At 40.5% G+C, this 14,932-nt stretch overlaps 1 protein-coding gene across 1 annotated transcript in view; it reads left to right on the top strand.

Moving 5' to 3' along the window:
* The window catches only part of trappc10 (trafficking protein particle complex subunit 10), a 33,111-nt gene extending 20,277 nt beyond the window's left edge, over window positions 1-12,834 (top strand). The window contains exons 15-23 of the mRNA XM_088353071.1: window positions 1,191-1,652; window positions 3,777-3,918; window positions 3,983-4,374; window positions 4,442-4,542; window positions 5,078-5,231; window positions 6,549-6,719; window positions 8,674-8,851; window positions 11,613-11,804; window positions 12,448-12,834. Of these exons, the coding sequence (XP_088209197.1) occupies window positions 1,191-1,652; window positions 3,777-3,918; window positions 3,983-4,374; window positions 4,442-4,542; window positions 5,078-5,231; window positions 6,549-6,719; window positions 8,674-8,851; window positions 11,613-11,804; window positions 12,448-12,692 (2,037 nt within the window). The 3' untranslated portion in view covers window positions 12,693-12,834. The remainder of the gene's footprint in view (window positions 1-1,190; window positions 1,653-3,776; window positions 3,919-3,982; window positions 4,375-4,441; window positions 4,543-5,077; window positions 5,232-6,548; window positions 6,720-8,673; window positions 8,852-11,612; window positions 11,805-12,447) is intronic.
* Window positions 12,835-14,932: the final 2,098 nt, after the last annotated feature.

Genomic DNA, 14,932 nt, shown 5'->3' with positions numbered 1-14,932 from the left:
TCTTAATGATCCGTGCAAGCAAATGTTTTGCTATCGCACAAAGAACCCCCCTCCCCCTCCTTGCACTCCTGCAGGTTATTTGCTGCTGCTGGCTCATGAACCTTGGCATCTCTTTACAAGTGCAACAAGTCTCAAATCCTCAGTGGCCGCATATTTAACAATACAATTCAAGTGTTTTTTTTCGTTAACTCTACTGCTTTGTTTTATTATTGTTCATCACAGAGAACACCTGTTCTCAAATATAAGTACAATGATCCCTCACTACTCCGCTTTTCAGTTATTGCTGGTTCACACCTTTGTGGGAAATAAATAAATACAGAAGAAATAAAAAGATTGGAATAATATTTAACTGATGCTTTCTGCACAATTAAGGAACATTTAGGGTACCCAAGATTCAAGCTGATTGGGAATTAAATGTAAAGAAAACAAAAAAAACAACAACCAATGCTTCCCACACTGACTTGGGACTGCGTGAGAGGGGGGCCAGTGGGAGCCAAGATTCACCCCGATCGGCCAGGACCCCTTGATGCCAATTCATATCATAGGGTCTTTTATACTGTACTGTGACCTGACACCTGCTCTTCATTCCTTTGCATCCTTCTAAGAGTTTGTCCCGCTCCTTCTTCATGCAGAAGCCTTTGGTCTCTCTCTCTTTCACAGTCTCACAGACTCTTTGTGTTGTTTTGTGACAACAATGGTTTTCACCTGGGAACTCTTCCATGAATGCCATTTTTTTCCCTATAGTGGAGTCTGAAGACTGACCTTCAATGAGGCTAGCAAAGCCTGCAAGTTCCTTGGATGTTTTTCAAGGATCTTTTGTAACCTGGATGAGCCGTCATCTCACTCTTGGAGTAATCTTTGTTCCGCTCTTCGGAAGGTTTGCCGCTATTGCTGGAGCCCTACAGCCTTGGAAATGGCTTTGTGACCTCTAAATGGCTCAGAAAATACAAAATAAAGGTTTAGAATTGGAAAAGTGACGATTAGTGAGTGATGAATGCAAAAAACACAGAAATCAGGAAGGGGACAAATACATTTTCACAGCACTGTATAAAAGATTGAAAAAAACCTGCAGTGTCATGCGGTTACACAATCGCAATATTAATTACAATTCTGTTAATCTTGCATCCCTAATATACATGTCTGATTGATCTTAAGGTGATGTGATAACATTATCACCTTGTGCTGCTCAGGTGGAACTGACGTTGCGGTGCCCATTGCCCGTTGCCGTGCACGTGGACGAGCTGGCTGTGGCCGTCCACTTGGACGCTGAGAACGCCTCGAAGGGGGCGGCTCCAGGGCACAGCGGGAACGGCCTCCCTGCCACGGTGGACTTTAAGGCGGCCGCGTCCCCGGCAGGACGCCCTTCCTCCCTTAACGCGGCTCCCCCGCCTGAAATGGACGAGGCCCACGACCGCAGCCCTTCAGACGATTTGCTCAGCTCAGTGGGCGTTGTGTGCAAGAATGCCCACTTGGTCATACGCCGACACGACAGCGGCTCGCCTCAGGACCCACCCGAGACCCTCGGCCGGGATTCCCACGTCAACGCTGCTGCTCCTACACTGCCCGTGGCCTTGAAGGAAGGAGCCCGCATGCTGAAGGGGCACCGCATAACACTGGAGCCCGGAGACAACAGTGTCATCTTGACAGCGCCGGTGAGATCTCTCGCATTTGTGTGGCTTGGCTCAGTTTGGCATTTTCACGGCAAAGTTCCAAAAAACAACCCATGCAATGTTTTTGTATAAAATGAGACAAAAATCAATATTTTTTTAAACTTTGAAAATAATTTTCTAGAAACTTCAAGTTTTGCGTTGTTTAAAGTGTCCTTAAATCATTTTTCTCCCACTGCGCCTATCTGCTATTATGTTTCATTTAGAAAAGCTGTTCAGGGTGGAACACATTTGGTCGGAGGGGTACCTCATGCTCGTCCTTGCAGTTTTATTTCGTATCTTATCGCTAGTGTAGCTTAAACATGGTCAAAGTACTAAAAGGCCAGTTTCAGTAGAGTCCAAACGCCAACCCAAACCCCACAAAAGATGAAAAAAGATTTTATTCGAGCTTGTGTCAAAAATGCACGGCAACATAAGGAGTTTAAAGGCTTTAATAATGACACAAGCCAGGAGATATACAAGAGAATAAAAAAGTTACACATTCCCTAGAGTTCCTTTGATTGGGTTTATGGATGGATGGACAGACAATTTGAAGGACAGGTGGATGGGTGGGTTTAGAGCTGCAACAACTAATCGATAAAATCGATTTAAATCTGTAATTCAAAGCATTGGCAACAAATCAAATCATTGATTCATTGTAACAAGTGATTTATGAGCCACCAAGTTCGTTATATCATTGCAAATAATTGTGCACACCATTCAGCTGGGATTTGTAGCACCGCTTTAATCCGGCAGAGGGTGCCCAGACCGTTTTTATAAAAGATTATTTTACATTTTTTTAAATCCTAAATATGTCCCGGGCCGAAGCCTACGATCTGAGAGTGCTGGTCTTCTGATGATCCCGAGAGCAAAGAAGTCTTCTGCTGGTTCGAGAGCGTTCTCCATCCGGGCACCGGTGCTGTGGAATGCTCTTCCCCCTGAGATTCGATCTGCAACCTCAGTGGAAATGTTTAAATCTAAACTTAAAACTCACTTCTACTCCATTGCATACGAATAACCTACTCCTCTTGTCGGTTGAAAATAGTTTGTGTAATATAGTGTAACAATCTGTGAAGCCCTTTGAGACTCTTCGTGATTTAGGGCTATACAAATAAAAATGACTTGACTTGACTTGACTTGACTAAATATTGAACATTGCATCATTTAAAAGCTAATTTGGCATCAAAGTTTTAACTTTGTAGTGTTTCATTATGAAACAAAGTTAAGTAAAAAGAAAAATGATAATAATGACATCACATATTCTTGACATCACATATTCTTACAAAATTGAACCCCCCCCCCCAAAATTGTTGACAACGTGTTAAAAAGTTTTTTTTTTTTTTTTTTTACAATTTTCTTATATTTTTTTGTGGATAATAAAAATCTGCACAAATTGAAATGTATTGCTCTTTCTCTTTTGTTTTCTATGATGAGTCCAAATATAATATGATCTTTGGATAAGGTGGTAAGAACAGAGTATCTTGCATATTTGCAGGTGTATGGCATAAATGTCTATATATTTTTGTTTATTGTCAAGTTAATTTATTTGACTAATATACCTCACTATTGTTCAGTGTTTTGACCATTATGCAATGTTTACATCTTTGTCACTATCGGCCAATCATGTAGCTGTTCTTTGATATCCACAACCATAAGTGTGGATCAGCTTTTGGTAACCTAGGAGATTTAATCAAAATAAAGGGCTTTAGGTTGGGCTTTTACAACAGGTGTTAACTTCTTATCCGAGGATTGAGTACTTTGCTGTTCTCCTTGCAAGTTAGAAATCCATTGATGTATTCACTTCTTATTCTAAGTGTCTACTTAACTATAAACACTTGTATTTTTTTATCGTTATATTTCAGAATATTTTCTTGTTTTGTGCATTATATTTCTATCAGTCAAAAACTTCAATATTAGAATAAAGAGGAGAAAATTGGAAATTTCTTGAACAAATATGATTCATCGATTAATCAAAAAAATAATCGACAGATTCATCGATTATAAAATCAATCGTTAGTTGCAGCCCTGGGTGGGTGGGTGTCTGGATGCATGCATGGATGGAGGGCTGGAGAGATAAGTGGAAAGAATGAACTTTTATTTTAAACTGGCCGTTTGTTTGTGGTTGGGCAGAGCGAGGAGGCAGGCACGTACACGCTGCGTCAGCTTTGCGCCAGTGTGGGCCAGGTCAACTTTGTCCTCCCTCACGTCTACCCAGCAGTCCAGTACCACATTTACTCTCAGGAACCGCAGCTCACCGTCCAGCCCCTCTCAGGTAGGATGCGCTTCTTTGGGGCCGAATCTTAGTTTGGTTTAATTTTTTTCATTCTCTGTGACAGAGCCACTGCTGGCCGGCTTCCCGCAGACCGTCAAGTTCACTTTGTTGACGGGCCACTATGCCGTTCGCAAGGGCGACGCCCTCCAGCTCAGCAACAGCGACAGCATGCCGGTGCTAGCTGATGCGGGCTGCGCTGCCCGCGTTAGCAGCAGCGGCACTAGCGCGCCGGCATCAGAAAGCACGCTAGCCGTACAGTCGTCAGACAAAGTTACCAGCATCAGCCTACCGCCCACCCCTCCCTACCACACGCTGGAGTTCCACCTGGACGTCCTCTGCCTCATCCCATCATCGCCCGAGAAGACAGCCAACGACAGGCTGACCAACGGCGAGCTCCGACAACGACCGCGAAGCTACAGTCACCCCGACACCGCCATGACTGCAGTAGATCAGAGGGTGAGACCTTAAAACCCCCCATCTGTTAATATTTCCAGTTCCAGTGACATACTCACTCTGTCCTCAGATGTCCATCGACTGTCCTTGGTCCATCTATTCCACCCTGCTGACCCTCACCTTCCACATCCCCTTTAGGACGGAACACACACTGCTCTCTGCTGGGAACAGGTTGAGGACCCTTGTCCAATTTCCATATTCATGTCCTTCTATTCCCTTTCAAATGTTTTGTAGATTTTTATAGTGTTATTATCAACCATGACCAAAGCGAAAGTGGTGATAATATTTTGTTTGGAATCCAAGTATGTGTACATATTAGGGACGCAACAACAAATCGATGAAATCGATTAAGATCGACTATTAAAAGTGTTGGCAATGATTTAGATCAGGGGTGTCAAACTCAATTGCACAGAGGGCCAAAACTCAAACAACATGTTTGGTTGCTGGCCGAACAGGATAAATATTTGTTGAATAAACTTTTTTTTAACATAAAATTGATTTAAAATTAGACAAGACTATTATTCCAGAATAAACAGAATTGAATATTAAATAACTTAAAAAAAACTTGTGCTAATACTGCACAACAAATATAGTTTTGGAATATTTCCTTCTTCTACTTGAGTTACTGGTTTGGCCTATGTCATGACTGAGTGGCTGTCCTGTCGTCTAATTGGTCCAATGACTATCTGTGTCCCGCCCTCTCCAGGAAGTTCATTCAGGTGTGCGTGCGCAACGTGTCTGACTCGGATTTTGTGCTGGCTGACGTCCGGCTGGCGGAGAAAGTGCATCCGCAAGATGGCGACGGGCAGTGGCGCAGCACCCCAATGGAAATGCGGTCCCTCAACTCGGGCGACGAGCAGGTGAGCGCCAAAGTGCCGGCTAGGGCTGCACAATTAACCAAAATCTAATTCATATTCCATTGTGATGTAGTGTGATTGCGTAATTGCAAGACACTGTTTTTTCAAGGATTTTTATTTCCCCTTTCTTATTTGAGTAATGGAGTGTTTGGCCAACAAGAATTGTCACAGTTAGGGTTTTAACCGGGCTAGCTAATCATAGGTAAGTTTTAACGACACTAGCCAATATAGGTGGGGCAAAGTTTGCAAGCAGTGAGTGGGCGACTGTAATTGGCTAGTGTATGCTGTCAGTCAAACAGCTTGTGTAGGCAGGCATACGAACAATTTCCTACCAAAACAAACTAGCGAGGAGCCTTTGCGACTCATTACTTTGAAAAGAAATTCATCAAAAAATCGTTCTGTGAGGAAAGTCAGAAAAGCACAATCAAAGGTGATCACCAGCGGGTGCGAAGTGGATTGTATTGCATCCGGGAATCAATTGAGGTGGCGTCGAGAGAGAAAGCAATAGCAAGGCTTCAGGTCTGGCCTAGTGCTACGGCTATGCTAACATCTCTCTTCTCATTCAGTATAAGTACGTTTTCAGAAGCATTGTTCCTGAGTGCCAAAGTGTAAAAATGTTTGTTTTTTTGTTTTATTTTTTAAAAAATAGCGCTGCTAATCATTACGTATCATCTACTGGAAATGATTTCAGTATGAAAAATCACTACTAAATGGTAGGAATGGCTTTGATCGGATCTTTGTCAACACACTTAGCACTTCCTACTTCAGAGAAACGTCTGGCACTGAATGAGTTAAGACCACCCTGTGGAGGCTGTATCTCACCAATACCAGAACTATTAACCATGAAACAGATGACCTGGAGCTACAACTGGGAAACTGCTACTTTAGTGACTTGTGCATTTTAATCATCGTGAAATCGCTGTTCCCCACGCTAGCATGCAGCTAGCCAGCCGCTCTCTAAATTGCTCTCTTACTCTGAAATGAGAAGCCCTCCAATTTTGTTATACCACTCTCTGATGAAGATAAAGAGCATTAATTCAACCACAATTTTGTTTTCATTTGTAACTGTATAGTTATTGTTTTGTTACAATCCTATACAATGTCAGTAATTACGTCATCTCTGGGTAAGTTTGCACTTCACAATGATCAAGCTCTTACAAAAAAAAACACTAGCACATAAAATGCACCTTTCTTTAAAAATTGCATAGAAATTTCAATACAGGTCTTTGAAAAATCGCAATTGGATGCCAAAATCGTGCAGCCCTAGTTCCCTGTTTGCCTTCAAATACTTTTTTTTACGGTAAACATTGCCATTTTCAGTTGTTGTGCAGCAAACAGAGCGTGCAGTGTCTCTGGGAGGCGGTGAGCGTTACTGATCTGCCGTCCAGTCTGGAGTGCGTCTTCACCGCCAGCTTCTGCCCACGTGGGCGTCGTAATGACGCTGCTGCCTTCAAGCTCTTCCATTACTACTTTCTGTTAGAAAAAGTGCCCGTAAGTAAAGAGCAGTGCACGCCGGGTAATTTATGTATTTAATTTGGTTATGTGATAGAAAGTCTTTGATCCGTTACCTCAGATATACATAAGGAAATTAGATAACGAAGCCAATCAATTTTTTCACGTTCGTATTTACCTGCACATGATGTTCCATTTTTGTGCCATTTCATCCAATTAGTTGTGAAACTCACAAAATATACAAATAATTTGTTTACAAAAAACTTTAAGAGTGTTGCAATGTAATATCTCACCTTTTAAGCACAAAATTGGATCATTTGCATTGAAAACACGCCGTTGGTCTACTTCAGAAGGTTTTGACTTTGGGGACATCCAGCGGAAATATTAAAAACTGCACGTCATTGTTTGATTAGAAACGGCTGTTTTTTTATGCCACCGTCAGCATTTTCTTGCTGGCTGAATTATATCTTTTGGTGGGCCTGATACGGTACGTGGGCTGTAGTTTGGTGACCATTGATTCAGTTACTCGCATATTAGCTTACCCCAAAAAGTGTTATAAATGAACAATGTCATATTTAGTGCCTCCTAGTGGTACAAATAACCTTCAATCTGTTAAAAAAAAAAAAAACATCGTTTTAAATATTAAGCAGAAATGTATGAATTATAACACTAATGTTAAATTTTATAAAAATTCATCGGTCGGGAAATGTGTATGTCTTAGCAGAATCCGTCCTAAGTAGTTGCTACCATGTTCGTCTGCCATATTGCTGCTCCGCTGTGCTCTTTTGACCAAGCAGTGCATTGATCAAATTTTACAACGTACAGTGGTACCCCTGGTTACGAATTTAATTGGTTCTAGGATTGACGTAATAAAACGGTTGTAAACCAAAACACGTAGTCCCTTTGAAATGAAAGGAAATGGGATTAATCTGTCCAAGATCATCAAATGCAACCAAACCCCCATTTACTCAACTGTAACTTCCCTGGAGGTACACTAATGTTCATTCCAAGTTAATGAATATACCACACAGTATACATAAAGCAAGAAATAAGGCTAAAGAAATGCAAAAGGTGAAGTTACTGTACACTATAACGCTCTTTTAACTAAGAACAGTTTGAAACAACAACTGAATGAAACTGATAATATGTAAAAATTCAGTGTAAATGTAATCGTCTTGGCACGCTTTTCTAATCACTGTGCCACTTGACCCATAAAAAAGCGATCCAGCGATTGTTGTGTTTGTCTGGATGGCAGATTTTTTTTTCAATGTATCAAACAGTTTGCATCAAACTTTTCCATTGCCCGTCCGCTTCAGGCTTCATCAGGATGTATAAAGACTGCAGTTTTTCCCAGCAAGCAAACTCATCTTTAATGTCTGCAGTCGGTAACGGTTCCTCTGGATCATTGTCTTTCTCAAGTTCAGCTGACGCAGCACCTCTGAGTGCTGCATTTCCTGGCGGCATCCAATGAGTTGACGGGCTTACTCATTTGGCAATTTAAAGCAGGGGTGTTGCAAGGGCCTTGCCTAGCTGTTAAACCACGAGAACGCTGCGTACCTGCGCGGTCCTTTAGTGGTAGCGTCCCTAACTTTGGTTACAGGAAAACTGATCATATAACAGCTAAAAGTTCAGTCACATGCGGACTTCGGATACCGAAATATTCGTAAGATGGGTTGATTGTGTAAGGAGGTACCGCTGTACCTTTAAAATACCCTCATAATAAAAGAAATACAAGCAAAGGTGTCTAGTAATACCTCGCTTTTTCCGGGGTTGTGTTTGAAAAAGGAACCACAATAGCCCAAAAAGTAGAAACCTTTATTATATACTCAATTATACATTGACACCTAAGAACAAATCATTTTTACAGCCTCAAGGGTTATACAATTTTTGTAGTAAGGTGTTTCACTATTCTATACAAAGGGAGGTAATCGTGTCCCTTCCTAAAACGTTAGTCCCAAGTCTAGTGCTGACGTGTATTCTGATGACTTGACAGACCTTGTACAGCGTGAGGGCCGACATGGCGCCCCCTGCAGGCGAGCGGCAATGCCGCTCGGGCTCCCTTTGCGATCTGGAGGTTCTCATCGCACCAACTCATCAGTCTGCCGATGGGGAGACGGACCCCGACGAGGCCAGAAGCGATGTTGACGGTTTCGGAAAAGTCATGTACGAAGGTATGGTGCCGATGCGAACCGTCCTGCTTGTCGGCTTGGTATACAGGGTGTTCTGTTCATAAAGTCTTGCAAAAAATAGATTAAAAGGCATTTGATTAGATGTTTTAATTACATTTTTTTTAATTGTAATTCAGCGTTTATTGAATCGTGTTTCAAAAACAATGTGAAAATCTGGGGATCATAACTTCCCCACGTGAATAGAGAAATTGAGCGTAAAAGCCCAAAGGTGAATGATTGGGAAGAGATAAAGTGCAATCGAATATTTGTTCCATTTTTCTCGAAAGAAAAATTATAAATCCAAATGTTTACCTTGGCCTTTTAACTAAATACATGGCACCACAACTGAATTACCTTCAACCAACCATCGTGTTTTGGCAAGATGGTGCACCACCATATTGGGGGATGGATTTTGGTGGGTTCCTCGATCAAAATATTCCAGTTTGTTGGATTGGAAATAAAGGGTCAATTCCTTGACCGCCATGTTCACAAGATATCAATCCCCCAGGACTTCTTTTTGTAGGGCTGTGTTAAAGATATTGTGTATCAAACAAAGATAAGGGACATTACTGACTTAAAGCAAAATATTTCAGCGAACATGGCTATAAATCAAGTACAGTCTGGCTGTGATTCGTGCCAATGTGGATGTGTACTAAAAAAGGTTAAAAAAAAAAAAAAAAAAAAAAGACATAAACACGGAATACAAAACTACAAATCTGAATAAAATATCTAATCATTTGCATTTTAATACATTTTTGAAATAGTAAAGAGACTTTATGGACAACCTGTACGTGATAGGCCTGAAAATCTCTCACCTTTCAAAGAAATTTGTCGTTTTTAAGTCGAAATTGGTGACCTATGTGAATGGTGTAAATCTGAGGAGAAATCTTTTTGGGTGGTGATATGGAGGAGGAGCACCAAAATATACCTGCAGTTTTAAATATGTCCACTGGATGTCACCAATGCTAAGTGCAACTCCATAAGCTGTACTTGATACTATGAGTCAACCTAACTGAACAAGTGCTTGTTAATTCAATTTCATTTGCTTTCAGTAAATCAGCGGTAGCATTTTTGCTTGCTATATCGGAGAACAGGTTTCGATCCCTGGCTAATACAATAAATATAAATGCTTGCCAATTTAATGAAATATTACTTTTTGTTTCATTTTCCGTTTTTAAGGCTTTTATCACTTGTTTATTCTAGCGTGCCACGTCTCATGTCCGTTTTAAACAATATTCACTATGTTTTTATCAGTGGCATTAAGGACAATTCAAATTTTTGACCATTTAATAATTTTTATTTTCTCATTTCATTGATACTTCATAAAGACGTGGGATTAGATGACTGTGAGTTGAACCGATATATAATACAGGACTGTCTCAGAAAATTAGAATATTGTGATAAAGTTCTTTATTTTCTGTAATGCAATTAAAAAAACAAAAATGTCATACATTCTGGATTCATTACACATCAACTGAACTATTTCAAGCCTTTTATTATTTGAATATTGCTGATTTTGGCTTACAGCTGAAAAAAACTCAAAAATCCTATCTCAAAATATTAGAATATCATGAAAAAGTATACAAGTAGGCTATTCAACTAATCACCTGAATCATCTAATTAACTCGAAACACCTTGCGAGGGTTTCCTGAGCCTTAAAAACACTAATTCCCCTGACCTGAACCCCATTGAGAATTTGTGGGGTATAGTTAAGAAGAAGATGAAAGACACCAGACCTACAAATGCAAATGAGCTGAAGGCCGCTATCGAAGCATCCTGGGCATCAATAACACCTCAGCAATGCCACAGGCTGATTGCCTCCATGCCACGCCGGATTGATGCAGTAATCCGTGCAAAAGGATTCCCAACCAAGTACTGAGTGCATCAATGGACATTTTCAAATGTTTGATGTAGTTTTGCTGTTATAAAATTATTTTTTTACTTGGTCTGAGGAAGTATTCTAATATTTTGAGATAGGATTTTTGAGTTTTTTTCAGCTGTAAGCCAAAATCAGCAATATTCAAATAATAAAAGGCTTGAAATAGTTCAGTTGATGTGTAATGAATCCAGAATGTATGACATTTTTGTTTTTTTAATTGCATTACAGAAAATAAAGAACTTTATCACAATATTCTAATTTTCTGAGACAGTCCAGTATATTACTCTTGCCAAAGATTTGGAAGCCATTTTAAATGCTTCGGGCCATTTTTTAGAATCTCAGGAACGGCAATAATAAAGATTTTCAACAAAATTGACCAGCATTCTTAATTAGTAATAAAACTCCTGTCCTGACAGCAATACATTTACTCCATGAATGACGATAAAATTACTGTTGCAATAATACAGTCACAGAGGTTAATGAAACGACAATCTAGCTTGTGAACTTTTAACGCAGGATAATCAAAATAATATCCAACCAGTTCATTTTTCACACGATGCCAATGTATCTGTGGATAATCATGAGTGGCTTGCTGTTAAGAAGCTAAATTTAACCTGGTTTCATTCATCCAACTTGAGGCTAAATTACAAACATATCCAGGCTTAATCCTTAATCTTATTTTTGTGCAATACCCCCAAGATGTATGTGTGTGTGGTGCCTCCTGCAGACTACTGAAACACAGTGTGTGTTGACAGAGCTGAATATTTTGTTGGCTTGTACAGTCCACCGGAAGATATTTCCTCCACACCCACCTCCTCACCTTTTTAAACCAGTGACCCATTCACATGCCTGATACATTGCGTGAGAGTGTGTTTGTGTGTGCAGTGGCAGACAGCAGCAGCAACTGGGCAGTGTGCGGGCGCAGCTCGGGCCTGGTCTCCATGCCGCCGTCCGGCAGCTGGGCTCACAAAATCCACATCGAGGTCATGCCGCTCTTCGCCGGACATCTCCCCTTCCCCAAAATACAAGTCCTCAAGTACCTCCCTCACAGCGCGCAAGCCGTCCAAGCTGATGCCGGTCAGTAACACACCTTGAAAACTAACCACTATTTAAATGGTCCACTAGTCACAGATTATTTAATAATGTGGCAAATGATAATGAATATATGTTTACAACGAAAAATACTTATTTTATTGAACATACTGCACATTTATTGAAAAATTAAATAGAAATGCCTTATCTAAAATCAATAAGGCAGCAGAGACATAAACCCATAGATAAACCCTCGTAAGTTTTTTTTAGGGTTATTCAAAAAAATAAATTCAAATCAAGTCAACATGTGTTATTCCTCTAAACCAGTGCTTTTCAATTCGCCAATCAGCGGAAGCAAAAACTGAGTTTTGTTGTGTATTTTAAGTATTGATTACAAAGTAAAACACTCGGATAAAAACTTGTCGGAGTTGGTTTTTCAGCTTCCTTGCGAACCATCCTTTCATTAATGCTCAATTCTTTTGCCGCTGGTCGGTTTCTATGCACTTTGGCATAGCGTAGAAATCAACACACCATGGCAGACAAAAAACACAGAAAGCATTCAATTGAGGAAAAGTGGAGTTTTCAGTTTAATCAATATTTTGAAGGACAAATTTGCTCATTCTCCGGCCCTACAACGTCGACTAATGGTTGCAGGGCTACTGTACCCCTGGTTTTGTGTCTCCCGCAGATGTCGTAGAGAACGACAGTCTGTCCCTTTTGGACAAGACTCTGGACGAAGCTTCGGCTGACACGGCGAGCGTGCGCAGCCGCGGCAGCGTCCAGTCCCTGGGCGAGCAGCAGCAGCGTTCTGGGGCCGCCCTTCCCCGCCTGGAGCCCTTCAGTCCCGGTCAGGTCTACAACCACAGCCTCTCCCGCCAAGTCCTGGTCTTGCCCGCCACTGACGACCACATTGTGGAAGTCCACGCCACGTGACCCACCGCAAGGTAACCCACCCAGACTGAGAGCCTACACGCTCGAAAAAAGCGACGTGCTCACATGTTGTGGATATTGTAAATGTTTCCTAAAGATGCTATTTGATTGACAGACTTATTAATAAAAAATCTCAATGATGTGACTTATGTGTGTCGTTCGCGCTCCAGATTTTGACAATGGCTACTTTCTTTCTTTTACATCAGGGGTGTCAAACTCATTTTAGTGCTGGGGCCAACATGCTAGGAAAAGCATTCTCACAGGGTCCTGTCTAGTAAATTACGGCAGGGTTTGCTTTATATCCTTGAAAATCTTCGAATTTAATTGTTTTGTTTTCAAGGGTTGAAAAGTGCTTGCATTTTGGGTAATGTGTTTGTAAATACTGAATTGTTGACATTTTTCTAAAAATCAGGTCGGCACTGCTCTCTGCTGGCTTTACTTTGCCATTGTATTCCTTCTTCCCTCGTGATTAACTGCAGCTGATATTAGTTTGTACGGCATTGTCCTATAAAGCCTCATCACCCCCTATGAGGTTGGGTGCATGGTGCACCCAAACAGGGCTCTGTGGAAAGGGGTATTAAGGGCAGAACTTTTTTGCTGCCGATGTTTCTGGTGACGTGATTACACGAGTTCAGTCACTCGTGGGATGCCCACACACTCATTCGCTGGATAGAGGAAGCAACACAGGTAAGTGGGGGATGCTCGATATAGGGACAAAGATCTGATCAAAGCCATTCCTGCCATCAAGTGGTGATTTATCTCACCAAAATCATTCCCAGAGGATTGATACTTACTGACCAGCAGCGCCAAAGCCTTACGAATATTTTATTTTAAATAAAACAAGAAAATATACTTTTATGTTTTGGCACTTAGGAACGAGGCATCTAAAAATGTTTTATATTTTATGGCACTGAATGAGGCAACATCAGCCGGCATTGGTTTGTACCGCATTGTTCTATGAAGGCACGCCCAAGAGGATAGGTGCATGCTAGACCTAAACAGGGCACTTTCAAATGTGTATTAGTGCAGGGATTACATGTCAATTATGGACATATATTCAAAAAAAGAAAGTAGTGTTTCCCAGTGGTAAATTGTAATAGGAAGAACTTCCTGCAACTAAAAATGTAAGCTACATTTTACTGTCAATTTTACCAAAAACCTTTATGTGTAGAGATTTGTCTTAAAAACAAATATACTGTATTTGCGATTTACTCAAAATCTAAAAATTATATGTCTTGATAAACGCACATGCAATTTGGCCATAAAAATGGTTTGCGAACCTGTTAATTACATAAAAAGTGTGTCTTGGCAAGAAGAGTCTTCTCCGAGGCTCACAATTATCAGGGATGTAACATTATTATATAAACCATTGTTTTTTTCCTTCACTAAGATTCTTGAAGTCTATCAACTCAGCATCTGTAAAAAAAAAACCAAAAGAAGAATTGAATTCAACATTTTTCAAAGTTTATTTAATTCAAAGAAACTCATGCTGGCTTGAAAGTGACAAAAATAGCATGCAAACACTCATTTAAATAATTGTTTTAATGTGTTAAAAGTCTTTCTACTTTCGAATGAAAATCCGAAGCTGAATATAGGAACTTTGCTGTTAAAGTTCATATGTATTTTAGATGGAGCTACATTTTCTTTCAATTTCTGCAAAGACTCCCAGGTGATATATTTTGTATTTTTTGTATTGCCGTCCGTAAAAATAATATCAAGTCAAGTCATGTTTATTTGTATAGCCCTTAATCACAATGTGTCTCAAAGGGCTGCTAGATGGAAGTAACAAATAGAGAAAAAGAGCAAGAGAGAACTAACGAAAGACAGGACTTAAGGAAGACCGAAAGACAGGACGAAAGGAAGAGAAAATAAACAGGGGACAAAAGGAACAGAGACAGAAAGAAGGGAGGAAGGAAGATAGAAGGATAAAAAGGAAGCAAGAAAGATCAAAGGAAGAGACATACAGAAAGAAAGAAGCGAAAAAGAAATTAAGAAGGAATGAAGAGGAAAGGGGAGACAAAAAGGGGCAGAAAGAAAGAAAAACAGAGAAAGGAAAGAAGGAAGAAGAATGATGGAAGAAAGGAAAAGAGAAAAAGCAAGAGAGAACTAAGACAGGACTGAAGGATGAGAGAAAGACGGGACGATAGGAAGAGAAAATAAAGAGAGGACAAAAGGAAAGGAGAAGGAAGAAAGGAAGTGAGAAAGATCAAAGAAAGAGATAAATACATAGGAAGGAAGCAAAA

The sequence above is a fragment of the Urocampus carinirostris genome, chromosome 14 (genome assembly GCF_059441175.1).
Source record: "Urocampus carinirostris isolate Australia breed hairy pipefish chromosome 14, RoL_Ucar_1.0, whole genome shotgun sequence".
Lineage (NCBI taxonomy): Eukaryota > Metazoa > Chordata > Actinopteri > Syngnathiformes > Syngnathidae > Urocampus > Urocampus carinirostris.
This window is presented reverse-complemented; position numbering and strand designations above follow the sequence as displayed.